At 43.6% G+C, this 25106-nt stretch overlaps 1 protein-coding gene across 2 annotated transcripts in view; it reads right to left on the bottom strand.

Moving 5' to 3' along the window:
• Nucleotides 1–22567, bottom strand: part of hook3 (hook microtubule-tethering protein 3) — a 75107-nt gene extending 52540 nt beyond the window's left edge. For both annotated transcript variants that reach the window (XM_056290339.1, XM_056290340.1), the window contains exon 1: nt 22452–22567. In XM_056290339.1, the coding sequence (XP_056146314.1) occupies nt 22452–22508 (57 nt within the window). In that variant the 5' untranslated portion in view covers nt 22509–22567. The remainder of the gene's footprint in view (nt 1–22451) is intronic.
• Between the last annotated feature and the right edge of the window lie 2539 nt (nt 22568–25106).

Raw genomic sequence — 25106 nt, forward strand, 5'->3', positions numbered from 1 at the left:
TGAAAGTCAGTGAACAAAGTTCAGTCAAGAAAACATCACTTTTTTGTCCTTTTTTGTTTCCTCTGGTTTCGTCCACCACCGGTAGTGGGTGTTATGTGTGGGTTACAGTGACGGGAAAAAAGAAAGAAAAAAAGGAAGTGAGCGATAATCTTCATTAGGGGTAGAACAAAATATCGATACGGTAATATATTGTGTTACTTCCTCTTGCAATACGTTATCAATTCACTGGCACCAAATATTGATATTTCTTATTAAAATATGCAGGCGCTCTAAACGGATTCCCCCACCAATTTGACTTACCAAAGTCACTACTTCAGGACTCCTCGTGGTGGCGCTTATTAAATGAATGAGGGTAAACTTATAGTGAAGAACAAGAAACCCAACGGGGGGGGGGGGGGGGGGGATGGCAGACAGTGTGGAAAATTCGGAAGTCCGGACCCCAACTTCAGCATTATTATGAATCCCTTGCACTTCTAGGCAAGACACGCCCCACATAGCATCCAGGCGCTAGGATTCTAGGAAGAACGGCCCCTACCCTGTCTCTGATTAGCTAACTTTAACCCTAACCCTAACCCTGCCCCAACCCTAACCTTAACCAACCCAACCCACGGAGGCAACGAGTACTGGCCAATCCTAGCGTGCAAATGCTACACGGGGCGTGTCTTGCCTAGAAGCGCCATGAGATTCATAATAACGCCCCACTTCGGCTTTTACAATACTGATGGAACAAAATCGATAACATCTACGCGATATGCAAGAACTGTCTCGTGCACGTTGTCCGTCTTAGGAGAGAAATCCCTCCCCTGTTGCTCCGCCTGAGGTTTCTTGCAATTTTTTCTCCCTGTTAAAGGGTTTTTTTTTTTAGGGAGTTTTTATTTATCTGATGCGGGGGTTTAAGGGCAGGATTCTGTGTTGCTGGAAAGCCCCCTGAGGCAAATTTGGAATTTGTGATATTGGGCTATACAAATAAAATTGACTTGACTTTGTTTGACATCACAGTCTCTAAATTATATTGACTGGAAATTAATTATGTAAATTATGTGACAATTCCACAAAATAAGTTCTGTGACATGATCCAGGGTCTGAATCAGATGGTTTTGGTTCAACTTCATTAGCTCATACTTGCTGGTAAGAAGCAAATTTAGCATCTTGCTAGCTACCTAAATGACAAACCTGCCAAGTGCAGTCACTCATCCAGTGCATTGATCATAGACATACGCTACAGCGAAACCATTTGATTGACAAATACTGGAACCACTATTAAATCAAATAAAGTGGCATGGAACGCAGCATCGAATAAAAGATAGTGGTGAAAGCAGTGATGAATTCATACAGATGGTATTGGAGTGGAATCTCAATAAATATAACTGTGTAAATTGCTTGAGAACAATAAATGTCAATGCAATCAAATAGAATAATAAAAGGACTTGTAAAAATCTTAGTACAATTACATTTTATTTGCTGTAACATTTAATTCTACTGATTTTATTTTTGCAGTATTTAATGTGATAGCACTTAATTCAAGCCATCATTTAATTCGGTCGCTATTTCACCAATTCAGTGTTTAATTTATTATTTTTGTCACTTCCACCATTCGTATTATTATTCAGCTGCAAGACCTTAACACTAAAATATTGCCAGTGCACTAGTCTGATTTTGCTCCCCTCCCATTTCTTTTAATTTAAATTTTACATGGTAAGTCATATACTGAAGGTACTTTTCTTTACAGCCCTTGTTGTATATTCAAAACTTCCTAAATAATTTTTAAGGATGACCAATCACAAATCTGAAAATTGACATTTTGAATCTTGAAAAGGTTGGCTTTTTGACAAACAAAGTCATCCAACAGTAAGATGTACCACTTGTAAAGAAATGTGTCAGATGAGGTCAGTCAAGACAAAGGGTGATGATGTTTAAGCTGTCTCAGACAGTCAGCAAGACTAAGAGCAACAGCATACAGCAGGTCTAACATTTTAGCCAACGCTGCCTTTTTCCATACCTTTCCAATGGCCCATTCAATCTATTCTATTCTGCTTTATCTCTATGTTCCTCTGCACAACAGGGAGGTTATTCATAGCAGGAGTAGGTATTTAACTCTTTGCTTTCCCACAAAACCACAGTTGCCAAACGGATAAGGGTATAAACGCCAAACAAATGGGCTTTGTGCACTCAAACAAGGGCTGGAAATGCTAAAATAAGCTAAACATTTGGAGAAGTAGCAGCTCTCACACCTCCACGGCATAGCCCCAAATCCCTAAAGATTTGGATAAACACCACGCCTAAACAGAAATACTTGAATATAGTGTTCTACAACATGGCAGGAATAAACAGAGACAAATTAACCTCCTGTGTACACAGTTCTGTGTAGGCCTTTTGTGTCTTGCTTTATCCCAAACATCAGAGTAAAATTTGCAGACAGAATTGATAAAATACAAAAAAGACAATACAACAGCACAAAGGTGAAACACGTCATGTTCTTTGGCGTTCACAGTGCCTTGAGACTAAAGCACTATCAAGAGGAAGTGAAAGTCATGCATACCAGGGGACAGTAACCATATTTTCACTGCAAAGTTAGCCCTTCCAAAAACAGGACTATGTCAATATATATATATACTTAGCACGAAAAGTAAGGAAATTTGTGTTTGGTAGATTATTTCTTTGCTGTAACAATACTTCTTGGCAAAAAATATTATACTGTTGGAAAGCTTGTTTATTTCCCTTTTAAATGGTGCCACATTTGTAAGGAAGATGCTGACCCACACCAAATCCATCTTTCCTGTATGACCTCTCTAAACTCCTCACAATAGTCTCATCTCTCTCCTCACATGTACTACTGCTTGGTGATTTTAACATCCACATTGATTTACCCACCTGTAAGTTTGCATCAGAATTCATCACTCTACTGGACAATTTCAACCTCACCCAGCACGTCACCTTCCCCACCCATGTCAAAGGCCATATCCTTGACCCGGTCTGCTCTGTCAATCTACCGATACACAACATCCATCCATCCATCCCCATTTCCTCTGTCAGACCATAATCTCATCCAGTTCACTATTCCATCCCCAACTCCTTGGCCACACCTCCTCAGAGAAATAACATTCCGCAATATTAAATCTGTTGACCCCCTCCAACTCTCCGATCTGCTCTCCTCTGCTCTCCCCCTGGAACCAGCCTCTACCTTACCTGATGATCTCACCAATCACCTCAACGCCACTCTGTCTGCCTCCCTCAACACACTGGCCCCTCTCAAAACAAAAACAGTCTCCTTCAACACCTCTGCACCCTGGTTCACACCTGAGCTCTGCACAATGAAACAGACTGCCCGCCAACTGTAACGACTCGCCAAGAAAAACATCTCTCACTGTACATCAAGAAGCCCACAACCTCCACCTCTCTGCCTACAAAGATGCCCTCACCGCCGCCAAGTCTGTCTATTTTTCCACCATCATTAATGATTCCAAACGTAACCCCCGCACCCTCTTCTCCACTGTAAACAACCTCCTCAAGCCCCGTGCCGATGCCCTCTCCAACTCTACTGCTGAACAATGCAACTCATTTCTCCAATTTTTTGTAGACAAAATCGCCGCTATCAACAAATCACTGTCCCCTGCATCTGACTCGGCAGCACCTACTCCGGCCCCTCTTCTCCCCCTTCCTCTTGAATTCCCTACCCCTCCCCCTGATCGCCGCCTCTCCCGGTTTGTTCCAATTGCCCCTACCACTATCTCTGAACTCATCAGCTCATCAAAATCCACAACCTGCTCCCCTGATCCCCTCCCCACCCCCCTACTGAAGAAATGCCTCCCTGCCCTATGCCCCTACCTCACCAACCTTTTCAATTCCTCACTGTCCCATGGAATTGTCCCCTCTGCATACAAAACTTCAGCTGTCACCCCAATTCTCAAGAAACCCGGTCTTGATCCATCCTGCCTCAACCACTACCGGCCAATTTCCAATCTCCCCTTCCTCTCTAAAACCCTGGAACGCATTGTCGCCACACAACTCCAAACCTACTTACACTCCCAACAACCTACTCGAACCCCTCCAGTCTGGTTTTCACCCACTCCACAGCACTGAAACTGCACTCCTTAAAGTACTTAATGACCTCCTCACCTCTGCTGATACTGGAGCCCTTAACATCCTCATCCTCCTCGACCTGAGTGCAGCCTTCGATACTGTGAGCCACAACATCCTGCTCACCAGATTGAAAGATGTCAGTATTGAAGGCACCATACTCAGCTGGCTCCAGTCCTACCTCTCCGACAGGTCACACTTCATCTCACTTCACAACCACTCCTCTGTTCCATCCACAGTCACACAAGGTGTTCCCCAAGGTTCTGTACTCGGCTCACTCCTTTTCATCATCTACATCATCCCTCTTGGTCAGATTATCTGCCATTTCAACTTGGACTTCCACTGTTATGCTGATGACACCCAGATATACCTCAGCACCAAATCCCCTCACAATCCACCCCTCTCTCACATCGACTACTGTCTGTCTGCAGTTAAAGTCTGGATGCAGCAAAACCTTCTCAAACTCAACAGTGACAAAACTGAACTCCTCTTTATTGGCTCCAAGTCCACTCTCAGCCAAACCAACAACCTTGCACTCACCATTGATGGCACTACTGTCTCCCCTTCCCCCCAAGCACGCAACCTTTGTGTGATCCTTGATCCCATCTTCTCCCTTGAGCCACACATCCGCCAAATGGTCAAATCCTCCTTCTACCACCTTTGCAACATTGCAAAAATAAGATCCTCTCTCACATACCCTGCTGCTGAGATACTGATCCATGCCTTCATCTCCTCCCACCTTGATTACTGCAATTCACTCCTCTATGGCATCGGTGCTAGCTCTATCAAGAGACTCCAATTCGTCCGGAACGCATCCACCCGACTTTTAACTTTCACCAAATCCTGGCACCACATCACCCCAGTCCTACAAGACCTCTACGGGCTACCCATCTCCCACCGGATCAATTACAAAATCCTGGATCTTACTTATAAAGCCCTTCACAAACGGGCTCCCCCATACCTCACCGATCTCCTCTCCCCCAACCAACCCTCTTGGTCCCTAAGATCCACCTCAGTCTCCCTTCTCTCTACCCCCAGGTCCAACCTCCGCAGCTTTGGTGACCGAGCCTTCTCCAAAGCAGCTCCCAGGCTCTGGAACTCACTTCCCCAAATCATTAGAGACTCAGAATCCCTCCAACCCTTCCAATCCCGTCTCAAGACACACCTTTTCTCGATTGCCTTCTCGCCCCCCCCCCCGTCCGCTCATACACCCCTGGTCAGGGGCAGGCTGGGGACTGAGCACTTGACCTGCATCTGTGATTTATGTGATTTATGATGTTTGTTTTTCTTTCCCTTTGTATCTGTCCAAGTCGGAGAGCACTGCTGCTGTCGTGTGTGGCTGCCGCTTCTCCTTCTCGTAGCCCCCCTTCCCATCCACCCCTGTATGTCTGTGTTATGTTCATCTGTCATCTTGTTTCACTCCATTTATTGTAAAGCAACTTTAAGTACTAGAAAAGCGCTATACAAGATTGATTTATTATTATTATTATTATTATCATTATATATCTACTAGGCCTATAAATTGAAAACTCAACAGTCTGCCTTCCTCATGGCTGATAATCTTACAGTTGGTAGAAAAAATGGAGAAGGCCTCCATCTGGGATGTCTGATATGTTGTTCATTGCTACCAATCAATCGAAATGTTTTTTTATACCATCACTGTAGGTGAAAACACACCAAGACAATCACTGTTTTCAGCCTAAAAAGAAGTGTGTTAAACACGCCCTAAACCTGTTGTCGTGACAAAAGAACCTAACATGTAATATCTACATGGCAGCACATGTTCCAGCTGGTAACTTCACCCAAGCCAACACCCAGTTTGGAAGGGAAATCGTTAATGAACATTTTTTTTTCCATTTCTAAATTCAAATTTGACAATCAAAACAGCTAAAAATACGGTCTGTTCTGGCGCCTGAAGGATAACGGTATACCATTTTCTGCATAAAAAGAAAAAAAAAAGAGTACAGTATTGACTTCTCATTTCTGTGACCAAGATTTTAGTCTTATTCAAACAAAATGGCAAGTACAGCTGACAATGTAGAAGCTAGAGATGAGTCAAGAGATTTAATTGGTTACCTATTCATCAGAAAAAAATAAAATCAACTTGTGAATCTTTATTCATACTAATGATGTGAAAATCGGCCAACGATGAATTTAGAAAATCAACTGACAAAATCGTGTATTGCTAAAGTGCAAAATTCCTCAGCTAGTTATGGTCATTGTAGGCTAATCAGCTAGTTGAGCTAGCAGTAGCTGCAGCATTGGTGCACGCCCAACTAAACGTATGTAAAAGTTCTGCGTGAGCAAACAACAAACTGTGAGATGATCTTGTGCAGTTGAGCATGTCTTGTACCAACCTATGGGGAAAGTGCCAGACCAAGCAAGGTTAGCACTGAGCATTTCTGTTAAAGCCATTTGAGAGGTCTCTTGACTACTTCTGTATCTGTGCCATCATTCTTACCCCTACCACTTGTGTTTTCATCCTCTATTCAGTCACCACTGTGGGACAGTCCTTCACGCTTACACTCAGCCAGTGGGTTAGGACAGACCCCTTGGCCAATAGCCAACAAGGGGCTGAACCAAAACAATACCATACATTACGTAATACCAATTATCAGTGAGAGGGAGAGGTGGAGAAACTAATCTGACTACAGTCATGCAAATAGACAAGAAGCACGCTGATACTAGAAGCTTTGTTTGGCTGCCGGAGAGATAAAGACGAGTGTAAGAAGAGACAAACAAAGAGAAGGGTAGAGAGCGATGAGATTACATGGGAGATGGGGAGAGGGATACAGAGTGGCAGAAAAAGTCTGGAGAAAGAGAGGGAGGGTGTGAGTAAAAAAACTAAAATATGGACACACTAGTTAAGTACTTTCTCCAACAAGTCCATGACAGAAATATTTTTTAGTGAAACTATAAGCCAACGTGTTGAAGTATATACTTTTACCATCAGCATTCTGCAGCATTACAAATTAATAGTTATACAACACTGCATTTGAATCACTGCAGTAAGAACGGAGTCCTGAACTAATGTACTGCAAACCTCTATGACCCCTAGATGCTATTTTACGGAAGGGACACCATAATGACCAACTCATTTTAGATTGTTATGGAGTTCTGGAATGATAGCATTATTTGGGATTGTGCAAATACTACATGTCACCCATCCCTACCTGTAAGAAGAGTCACCAGTGCCCCTGGAGCTCCACAACACTTCCGCAGGGAAAATGCACACCAAACCAAAGAACCCATACTGAAGGCCAGTCTCAGGACCTCACTTGGTTACTCTGCTGTGACCATGAATCTGTCCAGAACCACTAAAAAAAATTAATTGGTCCCACTAGTTTGTTTTGTACTTCATCGCTCGTTTGTCGAGTTTTGTTTTGTTCTCAATATCTGTGTCTGATGCATATGATGGAAGGTATATACGTATGTTGACAGACAAGGCTCATTGTGGTGATGATGAATTCTTGGGTTGGAGGTGGGGGTTATGCATATTTTGTTTAACAAATAATTTTAAAAAAAAGTTAATCAGAAAAGAAATATGGAGGAGTTGTAGATGGGCATTTTCTCCGTTTCACCCTCCTTTCAAGCTGGACAATCAGACCTACAATGTTTGGCTGTGCCATTGCATTCAGTTTATTGGTCCACTTCAATCAAACATCAAGCCTACCGCTAAAAATCTTGGTATCATCTTAGACCAGAATGTCTTTTGCTCACCATGTTACTAAGCTTGTCCAGTCCTGTATTCTTCAGCTAATAAATATTGAAAAAATTAGAAATAGTTTGTCTTTAAAGGATATCGAAATGTTAATTCACAGTTTCATTTTCTCCCGTCTAGATTACTGTAACTCCCTCTACTCTGGCCTCATCCAAGCTACTTTAAATCGTCTACAGCTGGTTCAGAATGCAGCTGCTAGACTACCAACTAGAACTAGCCGTGGGTCCCATATTACTCCTATCCTTGCATCCCTCCATTGGCTTTCCATAAAATACAGAATAATCTATAAGATCTATTGATCACATTTGAAGCACTGCGTGATCTTGCCCCCAGTTACATTTCTGATCTTCTCATTCCTCGTTCCACTTCCCGACCACTCCGATCCGCAAACCTATCCATCCCCAAACTGCAAAACAAAAGGTGACCGCGCCTTTGCAGTTTCAGCCCCAAGCCTCTGGAATAATCTTCCTAAATCCCTTAGATTTGCTGAACCTTTGGACTGTTTTAAGCAGCTTCTAAAAACCCATCTTTTCAGGCAAGCCTTTTTATAGCTCCCTACCCTTGCCTTCTGTTTCTGATCGTTTTTAGCTTGGTCTGTTACTCCCGGTGCCATGTTTTATATTCACTCAATTTATTTTATGCATTTACTGGTATTTTGCTGATTGAGCGTAAAGCACTTTGCAACTGTGTGTTTTTAAAAATGCTATATAAATAAAACTTTACTGACTTACTCATCCCCTAAATACCATAAACAACCCACTAGAAATTGATGCATGGGCTCAATTGACCCCCTCCCCAGAATGATCAGCGGGGAAAAAAATGAAAAAGTTCTTTAATAACAGTTATTAGTGTGATGCTTGTTGCTAAAATGTTATTTTTCTTTCAATCTGAGGTAGAGTGATGAATAGTTGAGGCTGCAAAATGGAAACAAACAGCACAGCAAAAATAACGGCAGCAGCATTTGACTGGCAATTTTTTTACCAGTGCCAATTTATCTAAGTTGTACTAATGTTGCAATAAAGCAGGATGGAGACAGCAGATTATGAACAGATAGTGGATGGCATTAATTCTAGTGAGATGGAGTGAACATACACACACTGGTCTTGTTTGGATCGGACGGTGCTGCAGGAACGCCACGGTCACGCCGGCGACAGAACGGAAATTTCGGCGCTCACGTGATGCGTCCTCACAGCAGGGCTGACAAGCCGGCGCCAAGTTTCAGCAACCCTCCCATGACCAATGTAGGACTTCATGCCTTCTGCAGTAAAATATTGCGTTATCATGGCGTAACAATAAAGCTGGGCTTCTGGAAAACATAGCTGTCTAAACATATAAGCCATGTACTTTTAGTTTGCTGTCAAACAACTGAAAAAACATAGAGCCGATTGCTAAAAAGGATGAAACAGTCTCATAAAAACATCTCTCCGTGTTGGCCTATACATGGTCACCAGTCTACTGCCTCACCAAGGGGCAAAGAAAAGCCAGTGACGTCTCATTTTCATGACACATAAATCAAGCCACAAATATGAGCAGAAACTGTGAAGGATGTTTTTCCAGCTGATTATAAACCAAAAACGGAGAACGAGAAAGCCAAGATGACTTGCTGTCGTGGCATGTTATCAGCAGGACTATCTGCCGTGATTTATTCAGAGTACTTCCTGTAGGACTTTGCAAGCGCCAGAAAGACGCTGAACGTTCAAGGCTTCATTTTTATGGTGCAATTCTACGCAACTCTTGTTGGTGTTAGATGCAGGAGACGTCAAGACTGGAAAAAAATACCATGTTTGTTCTCCCGCAGGACTGTTATTCAGCTGAAAGCCCAGTGTTACCCCAGTCAGGGCTGTTTTGAAGGCTTTATAACCAAAAAGTCTACATCGTATGGCTCAACAAAGAACAAGCAACTTGATAGATGTGTGGAAGTCTGATTCTCAAATTTGGTAGATGTTATCTCAAATAAGCATTAATACTGATGGTAAAAACAGATAATAATAAAGATTATTATAATAACAATGAAAAATTCTTCTTTGATGATTTTGTTTTTAATTGCCCCCCCCCGACATTTGACAACATCCCCCCTAAAGAAACATGTGTTTTAATGAATCCCGGATCAAACACTGGACGCATTACTATTATATAGGCGGTACATCAAAAATTGTGTGATGGCCCAACTGATGTACACACATACGCACGCACACACACACACACACACACACACAACAAAAACTTGTGCAGTGCCAGACACACACAGCTCTACAGCACAGTTGTTGCTCCTCACCCTGAAAAGATTTTACCTGCTCCATTTCCCACAGCAGGAGAGGTGCAAGGGAAATGATGTGGAAAATTTAGGAAATCCCAGCCTTAGTAACAACCCCCCCCACACACACACACACAGCCTCTTTAACAGAAGTGTTTCCCAGCCATGACAATTACAGTTGACCGTTTTCATCTGCAGAGTTGCAATGTCATTTCATCAAAAGAATTTTTTGGTAACACTTTCTATTAAGCTTGCATCTATAACGCCCTATAAGCATCTATAACGCCCTATAAGTATAGCTATAAGTCAATGTAAGATTCATTATAACCATGTATATGCCCTCACAACACCTCATAACCACCTTTATGATACATTGCCAATTTAAAACGGATTTATGCATTATACAAATGTCATCATTAGCCTGTTTATCTGTCAAATGTCATAATGCATCATAGCCAACTTGTTTTGCTGACGTTTTGTAGAGATACATAATGAGACTTCAGTGCTATTTCACAGTCTTCAGCCATAGCCGTTAGTCATTGTAATACACACTATAGGAAAGTATGGGCGTTACAGATGCAATAGATGCTTGTAGGGCATTATAGATGCTTATAGGGCGTTATAGATGCATGCTTCATAGAAAGTGTTACCGAATTATTATTTTTTTTGGAAACCCCCCCCCCTTTTCTCCCCAGTTGTACCCGGCCAATTACCCCACTCTTCCGAGCTGTCCCGGTCGTTGCTCTACCCCCTCTCTGCTGCTCCAGGGACGGCTGCAGACTACCACATGCCTCCTCCGATACATACGGAGTCGCCAGCCGCTTCTTGTCACCTGACAGTGTGGAGTTTCGCCAGGGGGACGTAGCACGTGGGAGGATCATGCTATTCCCCCAGTTCCCCCTCACCCCTGAACAGGCACCCCGACCGACCAGAGGAGGCGCTAGTGCAGTGACCAGGACACATAGTCCTCACATCCGGCTTCCTACCCACAGACATGGCCAATTGGGTCTGTAGGGACGCCCGACCAAGCCGGAGGGAACACGGGGAGTCGAACCGGCGATCCCCGTGTTGGTAAGCAGAATAGACCGCTATGCTAACTGGATGCCCCCCTCAAAAGAAAACTAAATGCGGATCATAACATGCGATATGTCTCGTGTAATTCATCAGGATGGAAAATCTCCTACAAACATGTTTGATAGTACTGATTAGCTTGACTATTATAGAAGCCAGTTGGCCATGCAATGATTGTTGGACGGCTTAACACTACGATAATTACTGAATTGTCCTGCGGCTGTGCTGATTTTCCAGAATTATTAACAGTTAATAATTCTTGTATCGTCCTGCAGCTATGCTGCTTTTCCAACAGGCTTGACAGAAGTTGAAACACTGCCAAACCACATGCAAATGAGTGGTTTTCAGTGTTTTTCTCTAGGGACAAAATTTGATGGGAATATTTTATAGATTAGTTATTCAAACTGTCTAAATCTTCTTCCACTTTCAGCAATTATTTTCTATCTACAAAAATTATGTCTGTTAAAAAAAATAGCTGAAATGTGATTACTGCATGACAGCATATGGATCCCCAAAGAAGCACCGACACCTTGTCCAATGTTGGGCAAACCTGTCGCTTCATCCCAGTTCGTATGAATTAAAAACTAGAATTATTTAATAGAAATGAATAAGAGAGATATGTGATTCCATCTTTTTCAGCAATTCAGTTAATGAGAAACATAACAAGCAGTCAATGGAGTAAAAAAAAAAAACTAATCACTGTTGGAAAATCTACTTACATACCAATAATATTTGGAAAGATGCCATCACATGCTATCGGATCCCATGCAGCACACTGTAGTGCATGACTATAATAACATTGTCTGGGTTATTTAACTCCCACTGTAGCCACCTAATATAGAAATTGTATGAACGGATGATTTTGTCTAATATTTCCACCAAGTTCACCCAAAAGAAGTAAATAAACAAGATTCAAGATGTAAATATAAAGCAGAATGGCCAGAGCTGTGACAACTACATACTACCATCCACATTTGTCACACCCATTATCCAAACTGCTTATCCGAAGTCGGGTTGCAGGGATGCTGGAGCCTATCCCAGCAGTCATTGGGCAGCAGGCAGGGAGACACCCTGCACAGGCCGCCAGGCCATCACAGGGCCCACACACACACATACACATTCACACCTAGGGTCAATTTAGTACGACCGATTTGCCTGACTGACATGTCTTTGGATTGTGGGGGGAAACCGGAGCACCCGGAGGAAACCCACGCAGACACGGGGAGAACGTGCAAACTCCACACAAAGGACGACCCGGGATGACCCCCAAGGTGGGACAATCCCGGGGTTCAAACCCAGGACCTTCTTGCTGTGAAGCGACCACTGTGCCACCCCATCCACATTTGTCACACACAAAAAAACAATTAAAGTAAAATAAAATAAAATAAATTAAAATTTTGTTTCTACCAGGGTGACACCAAAGGCAAAACTAACAAGGACATGGAAATCTTCTGACATGATTTTACTCCATTGCTAGAGGAAAGAATTTTCAAATAAATGCTTTCACTTAGACGTCACATTGGACATTGAGGCTTTAAAGTGTCCCACAAATAGCCAATGGCAGAAAATATCAATTTAGCCAGCTGCCTGGTCTTATACCAAGTCAGCAATGGGTGCTGTTTGAAATTCTGTAAAATTTTATATTAAATGTTATAAAAAAAATATTTGTAATCAAGCGACCTGATTGGCCGAGAGCCACCATGTGTCGTTTACTATGACATCATGGGAGCCACATCAGTTCAGCTGTATTAATCCACTTATAACAGCTAATTTCATCAGCAGCTGATTTAAACGGCTGTCATCAAGTATCTGTGTCAAAAATGGAAAAAAAACAAGTTTCAAAATATCCACCATGTATGCAGATAGCCTGACTCAGACAATGCACACGAGGAGATGCCACCAGTGAAGCTTGCTTACTGGTCCTTTCTGATGCTAGACCACCCAATGGCCAAAGTGTCAAGATGGCAAACATAAATGTTACTTTGACAGGAAGTATAATTTCTACCATTTTAAAGGATTGTCTAGACAGCAACAGAGAGGATTATGTAAATAACAATGTTACTTTTTGATAACATTAATATGTTTTTTTGAAAGCTAGGCAATGTAATTTGTTGCTAATTAGCATATTTAATTTGAAACATTAAATGCAGCGTTTTTTTGTGCATGCTCAATAATCCAGGTAAGAAAATCAAAGAGGGTTGAATAAGTTCATCTGGATACAATGTTTACTGACAGATATGTTTCATCCCTCGTCTAAGGGACATGAGTGATGTAAGTAAGCCATAACTCTGGCATTTTGCCATAACCTTATCTTCAGCCATTTCTGGAATGTTGTAATGCCAGGACAAACTGTCTCCTCAGAGCATCTCGTGCATGCTCTGAATAGCTTCTTCTTTTTTACTACATGCCTCCTCCAATACATGTGGAGTTGCAAGCTGCTTCTTTTCACCTGACTGAGGAGTTTCGCCAGGGGGACGCAGCACATGGGAGGATCACGCTCTTCCCCCCCAGTTCCCCCTCCTCCCTGAATAGGCGCCCCGACCGACCACAGGAGACCCTAGTGCAGCGACCAGGACACATACCCACATCCGGCTTCCCACCCGCAGACACAGCCAATTGTGTCTGTAGGGACGCCCATCCAACCCAGAGGTAACACAGGGATTCGAACCAGCGATCCCCATGCTGGTAGGCAACGGAATAGACCACCACGCCACCCAGACGCCCTGAATATCTTAATTTCTTCAGCAGAATGCACTGAAAACTGAACTACTGAATGACAAGAGTACTCAAGAGTGCGCTCTAAAGGCCATGGAGTAAATTCATGCAGGTGTCCATTGTTACTCGGCTGCATAGCAACAAGCCACTTTTGGTGGAACTAAATTTTTTTGGTGTAAGAAATTTTAAATATTAAAAACAGTTAAAACTGTTTCTGGGTTTCTTTTCGTTACCAGACTGTGATCAGATAAGACAGTCCCTTGAACGCGCCTGCATCTTTTTTCCAGTTTTCAACAGTCTGATCATGGCAGTCTGGTCCCCCAAGCAACATGTTTTGGGGTGCTCCAAATTTAACATGACCTAAATTTATCCACGCCGCATGGCTGGTCAATGTCACCCTCTGGTTGACCGACCAATCAAATCACTTGAGAGGAGAGACTAACGTCTGAACAGCTGTGCTGTACACAAAAAAAAAAAAAAATTGGGAAATATGGAGAAAAAGATTAGCATCCTTGTCTAAGAGCATCCCTGTCTTTATGAACAAACTAAGAGTTACTACCATGACAGAGAAAATAATTAACAGTGCCTGGAGTGTAGCGAATTGCACATGGATATCCAGTGAGTAATGTTACCGCTATTTTTGACCAGCTCTCCCTTAGCAAATGCCAGCAAACAGAGCTCGATTAACTTACCAGCTAGCATAATAAATGGCAGCAGTGTCAATATTGCAAACTTGTTTTGGTGCAATATTTTCTGGCTGCACTGCTCAGGTTGCACTTTGTTGTCAAGCTTTGTGTTGCCTAGCAATGGGAGTGACATTACATGTCTCATGCTCCTGCCCTCTGTGTCTGAGCGATGCTCACAGATGCAGCTAGGATTTTATAAAAAAGGAGCGTCATATGTGATCACAGCCTGAAACCGCTGTATAACAGCAACAGAGCAGCCGAGGTAATCTACTGCATGTGACCAAATCACAGCAGTTGATCTTAATCGTGGTGACAGGCGCCTTTCTTGTGTTCTATTGTTGACCGCTAGCAGCAGAACTTTGATCGTTCAATATGTGGAAAAACCACAATGCTGTGTGTTCAAACTGCACAATAATGCACCTCGCTGGATAGACGGTTGATAACATGCTAATGGAATCCAGTCAGCATTTATGGTGTCTTGCCAACTTTGGTGATAAGCCTTGGACGAGTGTCTCGGTAAAACACAGTGGGATGTTTAGCCCCGGTTCTAAACCTCTGGGATTTAGCTTCTCGACTGAAGCTCCAGAGTATCTGACCCACGGTGAAAAGGGTGCTTGTGAGAATGACTGTAGCTTTGCCGATTTATGTGGTACAACACGTATAGATAAATAGCTCCGGGCTAAGCCATGCCCACTGCGTCATCGTAATCATTCTCCAATCAGCTTATTATGATTATAATAATCTCTGAACCTTGAAATACTGAGCACAGTGTAAAATAGCTCAACCACCACCTCCATGCCGCAGGCAATAATCTAGCTCCTTTTCTGATTATTATGCAACAATAACTGAAGCGGGGCATGTTAAGTCAGCCACTATATTATCGCCATCTTAAGCAATAAGATATTGACATACCCGTGTAGTGTGGTCAGGGATTACTCTAACCCTGGACTCTAAGCCCCCCACCCCCCACGAGCCGCCCCACAACCTCTAGACTGTTTCCCAATGAAGCCTTGAGCCTCACTGGTTACAAAAGTCATTAGTAAACCGCCTCACCACCCAACCAGTTCTTGCACATTCTTGCAGCGCTGGAACATATTCACAAGCCCAAGTACCGCAGAGTAGGCAAAATGTGACCTGGGTTTCAGCTTTGGATAACACAGGTTTTTTCCAACACTAAAGCTTTGTTTAATGCTTATTCCTTCAATTCGGTATGACTATCTAATGCTTCACTGGGCAAATGTACCATCAGTCTCTTGTTACACTTCCCCCCAACACTTGTAACCTTACTATCTGAGGTACTACACAAACACATATAGCCACAGAATGATTAATGTATAGAGCAAACGTGCAGTCCGTTTTTCAATGCTCCTTTCTTGAGTGGATTAGGTTTCTTCCGGTTGCAGCATGTGTGCCAGCAGCGGTGTCAATCTAAGCTGTCAGTATATAGGAATTATACACCCAAAACCTAATATATGGTATTATTAGGGAACCAGAAAAAAGGCAAAAAACAGGTGGAACAAAAAGGATAACAGTAGAAAATATCAATGAGAAATGATCTACTTCTTTAACAATCTATAAAAAAAGCCAATCATTAGGTCAAAAGTCCTTGGCTGCCTCACACTGACTGACCATCATGGCCCAGAGATTTAAATTTAGCTCACACATGCAAGTTGACACACAAGTCAGGAAATGCCTTCACTTGTTTTTAGCTCTGGAATGGTTATTAACTGACAGAGAAAGACTTGGAGCAAGAGACTCGCTGACCAAAATGACGCCCGTCACTGACAACACTCACTAGCACAACTGTGCCATTATGAATCAGTTAACACAATTGTTTAACGGCGTCTTTTCATAACACAGGGAAAGTAAAACCTAAGCATGAAAATTACCGGACCCAAATCACGAATAAAAATTTAGCCATAGGAACTGCTGGTGTTGGCACTGGTGTCGGCACACCGTATTTCTGAACTCATAACATAGAACATAATTTTCGAGGGAAGACTGGGTCGTCATGACACATCCATAGAATATTGTAATCAGGTTACCTCAGAGAAGAAAACTTAGTCATACTTTTAGTTCATAAAACCAAAAAGTCAAGAAACTCTAGAGTTGTCAGGGAGGTGCTTTATTCTGTCATCTCTGTGCATCCATGCTGGGTTTAATTGTCTTCTAGTCTGATCTGTAGTACTTTGCACCTCCACTTATTAGCCTCCAAACAAATCTGACTTAACTTTATTTCCTTTTTTTTGTCAAATAATCAAATTCAGCAATGATCCAAACTAAAAACAAAAACCTTTTCACCATATATAAGGCCTTACTCTGCAGCTTCAGAGTCTTGATCAGGGTCTTAACACAGAGAGGAGGTAGGCTGTGAGCCAGACAGGCCATGGAACAGCTAAACCCTGGCCGGCAGAGACAAGGCATTTAAGGATTTGCTCATGTTCTTAGGACTCCCTGGCTAACAGCAATCATATCTTCTTTGCATGACAAATTTTCCAGATCACATCGGGAATTCAACTGAAAGCAGAACAGAGGGAAAGGGGTATTTAATGGTTTACCACGGCAATTTCCATCAGGACTCATAGCTGATACTGTTCCTTGTCTTAACAGTCTACGAGAATCTGGGGGCTGGAATGCAGGGCACAAAAGCTATGAGAATATTTACCATGCACTTGCCATGGTAACGATAGTGACGCATTTAAACTGATAATTTCTCATGACAACATTATCACATGTCCCATTGCAGCTATAAACAATAGAGAGGCACCGATCGATCGGCTGGTGACCGGAATTGGCCGATTTTCAGCTTGATTGGCCATGACCAGTCTGATATAACCGACTCGGTGCTGCTCAAATTTACACGCATGCACTGTACGATGGTTCACCTTGCGCAAACAGTGGCACAGACAGTAACATCAAAGACACACACACACACACACACACACACACACTAAAACATGTCGTCAAAAACCGGCGTTTACTTTGGGAAAGTAAAAAAAAAAAACAGGATGCACAAGCCAGTGCATTCTTAGTGCTGGTCTGAAGCCCAGATAAATAGGGAGGGTTGCATCAGTAAGCACATCCAGCATAAAACCTTTGCCAAACCAAATACGCCAATCATAAATCAGATTTCCATACCGGATCGGTTGAGCCCGGATTACCAACAACCATCAATGGTACTGTTGGCCAGCAGGATGCTGATGGAAACTACGCTACTGTTGGGCGAAGGAGAAGGAGAGGGAGAAGGCATGTCCAGAGGCAGCGGAAGAGGAGGAAGGGTAGGAGTGTGGAGGTGAGAATCAGAACTTTGAATGTTGGCACTATGACTGGCAAAGGGAACAAGCTGGCTGATACAGTGGAGACAAGGAAGGTGTGTGCAAGAGACCAGGTGGAAGGGGAGTAAGGCCAGGAGTATCGGACGTGAGTTCAAACTCTTCTACCATGGTGTGGATGGGAGGAGAAATGGGGTAGGGGTAATCCTGAAGGAAAAGTATGTCAACAGTGTGTGAGAGGTGAAGAGAGTGTCAGACAGAGTGATGAGTATGAAGCTGGAAATCAAGGTGTGATGATGAATGTTGGAGTGAGTTGGATGAAGTGGTGGTGAGTACCCTAGGGAGGAGAAACTGGTGATTGGAGCACACTTCAATGGGCATGTTGGTGAAGGGAAAGGTGATGAGGAGGTGATGGGATAGGTATGGTGTCAAGAAGACGAATGAGGAGGGACAGATGGTGGTGGTGGATTTTGCGAAAAGGATGGAAATGGCTGTGGTGAATACATATTTCAAGAAAATTCAGGAACACAGGGTGACATACAAGAGTGGAGGAAAGTGCACACAGCTGGACTATATCTTATGCAGAGGGTATGATATAAAGGATTGGAGACTGCAAGGTGGTCACAGGGGAGAAGGTAGCTAGGCAGCATCGAATCGTGGTCTGTAGGATGACTGGAGATCAAGAAGAGGAAGACACTGAAGGCTCAAATGGTGGAATCTGAAGAAGGAAGACTGTTATGTGGAGTTCAGGGAGGAGTTAAGACTAGCACAGGGTGGTGGTGAAGATTTGCCGGATGGCTGGGCAACCACTGCAGAAATAGTGAGGGAGACAGCTAGGAAGGTACTTGGGTGTGTCATCTGGACAGAGGAATGAAGACAATGAGACTTAGTGGTGGAATGAGGGAGTACAGGAAATTATACAGAGGAAGAGGTTGGCAAAGACAAAGTGGGATAGTCAAAGAGATGAAGAAAGTAGTCAGGAGTACAAGGAGATGCAGCGTAAAATGAACAGAGAGGTAGCGAAGGCGTAAAGGAAAAGGCGTATGTCGAGTTGTAGGAAAGGTTGGACACTAAGGAAGGAGAAAAGGACTTGTACCGATGGACTAGAGGGACCTAGCTGGGAAGGATCTGCAGCAGATTGGGGCGATCAAGGATAGAGATGGAAATGTGCTGAAAAGTGAGGAGTGTGTTGAGAAGGTGGAAGGAGTAGTTTGAGGGGCTGCTGGTTGAAGAAAATGAGGAGAAAGTTGGAGGATGTGGGGATAGTGAATCAGGAAGTGCAGCGGATTACCTATGATAGCACGCTATAGCCATTCAAGCAAACTTCCAGATGTCACAAAACTATTTTCACGCTATTCATGCTGTTGTCGCTTTGTGTGAGCGAACAAAGTACCCCCATATTTGGTGTCGCGTTTGGTGTGAATGCAGCGTTAGAAAAAAGATGTGACAAACACTGCGTCAAGACTGAGAGAGGTATTATGGATATATGAGATGTTCTCAAATATAATTCCATGTTCAGACATGGGCCTACTGATTTAACATCCGGTTGAAGACGAGACATCAGTTTGCTCGTTATTTCAAAATGGACATTTTAAATTTAAGTCTTTTTTTTGATTGCACGTTTACTTTTATTCTTTTTTTAATGTTTAAAGTGAAATTAATACGTTTTGAGAGCTTGACTTAAGCAGAAATACCTGTGCTGCCTCAATTTTATAATACCTTGTTCCAACAAATACACATGCTAATGCAATGAATGTCGGCAATTCAAATTGTATGGACATTTCAATCAAAATCATATGCAGCCGTCTTCATTTGTTTCAGTTTCACTTCAGTTTATTACATTTTAAATGCTCAAAAATGTTCCTTTGATTGCCTGCATGACTTTTAAAACTTGGTCTCAGCACTATTAATCACAGCAATGAATTTTCCCATTGCCAATGAGTATCTATGGCACAAAAAAAAAAATCTGCTTGATATGCCTGTAGTGAAACAGGCAAGCTCACAGACAGACTGGGAGCTGTGATCAAGCAATGTGTACATGGTTAATAAGTTCAAAACACATATACAGCGAGATTTGTGTGATTTAAACAGCTGTCTGTGCAGATCACACTTCACTTAACGCGACAAAAATGGACTCGAAGCGTAAAAAAACATGGGGGTCTGTGTGGATCGATACATTTAATAAAAGGGAAGTGTATCTGGCAACGGGCCCTTCTCACGTATCTCCACAGCTACGGCGCCTGCCGGGGGCCCCGCTCTCACATGGTCTCCCCCCGAGATATGGAAATGTGACTAAATGAAAGTGCAAAACAAATTCCAGTTTGTTTTTGTGCTATTTTAACAGTTTATGCATATTTTGATGATTATCGGGATAATATCGCGAATCACAATTATTTTGGCAAATATAATTGTGATATGAAATGTTCATATCATCCCACCCCTAATAATGAGTTACAGCTGGTGACGTGTATTCGGAATCATCTCACATCATAAACCACTGTCCACCCACACCAATTCAACCTGTTGGCAAAGGAAACGAAGATTTGTCTGAAACACATAATGAAAACCCACAGCCTGTACAGCATCATGTAGGCTTGTTAGACACAACCAAGTGTCTACGCAAAGGGACATAATGCGCTTTAAAATCTTCAAAATTTACAACACGAAGTGACTGAAGAAGACACAGAATAAACAAGTCCCATACCAAATCTGATTCCTTGCTTTCACAATCCTAAACCATCGTGGTTTTCCATTTAATGGTTATGCCATTAAATAGGCCTAGCCCTAGTTAGGAGATTATGCTGTCAGACACCTCCCTTGCTATCCTCGCTAGTTAGTGCACTACTTTCCTTGAGCTAGGTTCATTACAAACCGTGTCTACAGACAAATCTCTGATGCGGAACTGTGTCATTCTGATTCAGCTACCATATCATTCATGTGCATTTTCCCTTGAAAACTTGTCAACAAATGTATAATATTTACTTTTATTTTATAATTGTTATCCTCTTTCTATATCGTATTCTGTAAATTGTGTAAACACAACATTCATTGCACGTTGTCTGTCTTGAGAGAGAACCCTCATCTGTTGCTCTCCCTGAGGTTTCTTCCTATTTTTTTCTTCCTGTGAAAGGGTTGGGTTTTCTTTTTTAGGGAGTTGTTCCTTATCCGACGCGAGGGTCTAATGACAGGATGTTGTGTTGCTGTAAAGCTCCTTGAGGCAAATTTGTAATCTGCGATATTGGGCTATACAAATAAAACTGACTTGACTTGATAAGACATTTTTCAGGTTTGGGTTAGTCCATTTTATAATGTTTGTCTCATGTGCAAGCATTTGCAAAAACATTTTTAATCCCCTTTTCAGTCTGGGCAAATTTCGGTACCAGAGAAGTTGATACATCCATAGCCTTGAAATTACCCTTAATCCAACAGCTACACTTTGACAGGACAGAGAAAATGACTAAACTACGAAATTGACCATAGCAAGTCATGCGGAGGCCAGGTTTGAGCCTGGATGCCACATGCCTACATGTTTACTAAGAGCAAGGATCTCTGGCAGAGGAATGTTTTTTCCATTTAAAATGCTTTAGGCGAGGCGACGCCGCTGCTCTCGGGTGCATTTTGCACAAAGGAGATTAATAGATGGCTAATATCTCGCAATTTCTACTGCACAGAAAATGGCTTTCACATAGGCACGGTCAGATGTGTACTTTTAGATATCGTTTCTTGAGCTGACGACTTCGAAGTATCTGTTACTCTTATTATTCATGCTGCCAATTCTGTCTATTTTTGGTCAGCCAGTTTCTTTTCATATACACATGATGCCTGAAGTGCATTGTGGCCGTTGGTTACTTTGTACACCCCTTGATGCACTTGCCACATCATCACGGACCTCCCTGCAGCCGCTGTGCTTCGAGACTTCGATTATCAAATTACACATAAACGGACAAGACGATTCTCCATTATTGGCATGCCGTTGCGTATCCCACGATCGTGCAATCGTGAATCTGGGCCCCACACCGGGGTTGGTTTTTGTTTGCACGATCCTTGTAATAAAAGAATGCCCGAGATTTTAGGGAGGCAACAACTCCCCTCACCACAAGCTGATCTGCGTTTAGATTTGACCATGACACGCTACAGATACCGAGCTCCATCCCAGCCGCTCACCGGGGGGGGGGGTGTATGGAGCGGTACGGGAAAGGGGGGGGGGGACGCGGACATACGGAAGACGACGATGAGCAGGGTGCCGCGACCCACTGGGTTCAGCGATCGACCCAGACGGTATCGCCATACAAGGCCGGCGTCTCCGCGACGTCTCGGCTTCTAGCACCGGTATGATTCACAGCAGGCTACCGTGGGATTTAGCTCCCCGGTAGCTGACAGTCACAACACCAAACACAAGCTCGGCGGGACGGGGTTCTCGACCCCGGCTGACGAATAACCGCCGGACCCGAAAGCGCCAAACGCCATACGGCCGGTATGGATATGTAGCCGACGCGTACGTGGTTATGGACCAGCTAACCCGCCCCCGGGCTGCCGTTACCGTTACCCCGACTAGCTAACTTTAGCCTCGGCGTGCTAGAACAACCGGCGCTCGACAGCTATGTCGACCGGGAGGATATAAAGCAACACAAAAACCGTCGTGTCTCAACACTCACCCAAGTCAAGAGGCTCTCGCACAGCTCCATTCGGTCCAAAGACTCCGAAGTACTCATCGTAACTTAACGGGGATACGCGGTGTCGCCAACAGAGCTCCGGCCGGGAAGTAAGTCCGTTGCATATACTTTCCACTCTGTTGTGGGGGAGACTGGCTTCTTCTTCTTCTGTAGGTTAATTGGCGGTTTTGCACACAGCGATTTGGTGCATTACCGCCACCAACCGGAACGGGGGGGGTGGACCAAAATGTGTAGTTACTCGTGTCTTCTCGATTACGCTGGTCATTTCTCAGGTTTGTGAGAGGGACTAGAAGCCTCTCTCCAGCAGCTGCTGCGCACCTTCTCCAGAAACCCCTACAACACCCGGAAATGTCCTTGCTGCACCTACAATTGTGTGGATTTTCTTTCTGCTCCAGCAGGGGGGGGGGGGGCGGTCACCTCCTCCACCGTACCAGGGCAAGACAGGTGGAGTCGGCGCTCCGAGGAAAAGCTGCTCCGCTAAAATGTTCAGCCTACTCGCTTCCTGCTCTGTTTCCACTCAGCCGGGGTTTAGAAATATCATGCGGAGTAGAAGAACCCCGCGGTACCCCACTTCAAGTGGGGGTGGAAAGGGGCTAAATGGCAAGTCGTAGACGATGGAAGAACCCCGTAGCGGTACCCCACTTCAAGTGGGGGTGGAAAGGGGCTAAATAGCAAGTAGTAGACGATGGTCACCAAGCATATTTCACATACATGGCATTGCATACACAATAACATTAAAGGGGGAGAGGGTCACATTTTCCAGGTTAAGGGGGGGGGGGGTCCCAGAAAAAAATTTCAGGTGAAAAAATCAAAAATGCTCAGAATCATCTGAAATGCCGAGAAAAGTGGTTTTTAAGCCATTTTTAGAAAAATGCATATTTTGCATATTTATGCATAATTATGCATGATTTTAATTTTCTGGGATTTCCCCCTTACTCTCTGAGACAATACCTACCACCTCCAAAAAGAATTAGGATCATAAGTGCTTTAGTTTTCGGTCCTGCTATCTACACTAACTAACACACACACACATTACGAAAATATATGAGTAGATTATGAAATCATCAGACGGTTTACTTGCCAATCTTGAGACCTCTGAAAATCGGGAGGTTTCCCCCATTAAAGCGCGTGTGGGGGGGGGGTGGGGGGGGGTCTGGGGATCCTCGCCCAATGTGTTGAGTCACGTTGTTTTTTCGTTCCGCTGACTTTTTAGGTATAAATAAAGCCAAACCCCCATTTCAGTTAAGCCTTTAATTCAAAACTATTAATTATCATTTAATTAAACAAAAAAGAGGGAATCCTTCTCTCCGAAATTTGTACGCATTGTTTTTGTGGAGTAGTGTTTTCTCCGCTAGCGTGACTATTAAATAATAAATACCCAGCGCTCTTCGGGTGCGTGTAACCATGGAGACGGCGCGTTTGGTGCAGCTGTATTGTCATCCGGTCGGAAACAGTATGGCGACAGAGTTGATGATGCATGGCCGGGTTATGTTTATGAAAGAAAATATATATATATATATGTAAACTACTAATAAGACACGTTAGCCCCTAGCTAACGGGCCTGACCCTTTAGCCGAGCGGTTAGTGATGTCGCCTTGTGGTGCAGTACACCTCGTATCAGAATCCCGCACCGGGCAAGAAAATAACCGGTTCCATTGGTGGCAGCAGTGTGCAGATCCCCAGAAGTCTCTTCGGAGCGCGGGAAGAACAAAGCGCGAGGGCGCGCTTCCGGGGAGGGTGACGACTGTAAACTACTAATAAGACACGTTAGCCCCTAGCTAACCGGTAACCCAGCCACTGAGGATGCACAAGCCAGTGCATCCTTAGTGCCGGTCCCAAGCCCGGACAAATGGGGAGGGTTGCGTCAGGAAGGGCATCCGGCGTAAAATCTTTGCCAAATCAAATATGCGGATCAATGGTGATGGACAGGTTGACGGACAAGATCAGGCAGGAGTCTCCATGGACGATGATGTTCGCGGATGACATTGTGATCTGTAGCGAGAGTAGGGTGCAGGTGGAGGAGAGCCTGGAGAGGTGGAGGTATGCACTGGAGAGAAGAGGAATGAAAGTCAGTAGGAGCAAGACGGAATACCTATGCGTGAATGAGAGAGAGGACAGTGGAATGGTGAGGATGCAAGGAGTGGAGGTGACAAAGGCATCTGAGTTTAAATACTTGGGGTCAACTGTCCAAAGTAACGGGGAGTGCAGTAGAGAGGTGAAAAAGAGAGTGCAGGCAGGTTGGAGTGGGTGGAGAAGTGTGTCAGGAGTGATTTGCGACAGAAGGGTACCAGCAAGAGTTAAAGGGAAAGTTTACAAGATGGTTGTGAGACCAGCTATGTTATATGGTTTGGAGACAGTGGCACTGACGAAAAGACAGGAGGCGGAGCTGGAGGTGGCAGAGTTGAAGATGCTAAGATTTTCACTGGGAGTAACGAAGAAGGACAGGATTAGGAACGATTATGTAATGAATGAAAGGTCACGTGTTTAACTTGACCTACTCACGGATGTACGTGCAGTGCGGGTGACGTATACAGGAAGTGAGAAGCGCATGTTATGAAGGTTGTATGTCGGATGAACGCTAGTAAAAGCTACACAGTTAAGAACCTACGAAGTCGGCTCGTTCTTGAATTATTCTTA

The sequence above is a fragment of the Lampris incognitus genome, chromosome 12 (assembly GCF_029633865.1).
Source record: "Lampris incognitus isolate fLamInc1 chromosome 12, fLamInc1.hap2, whole genome shotgun sequence".
Classification (NCBI taxonomy): domain Eukaryota; kingdom Metazoa; phylum Chordata; class Actinopteri; order Lampriformes; family Lampridae; genus Lampris; species Lampris incognitus.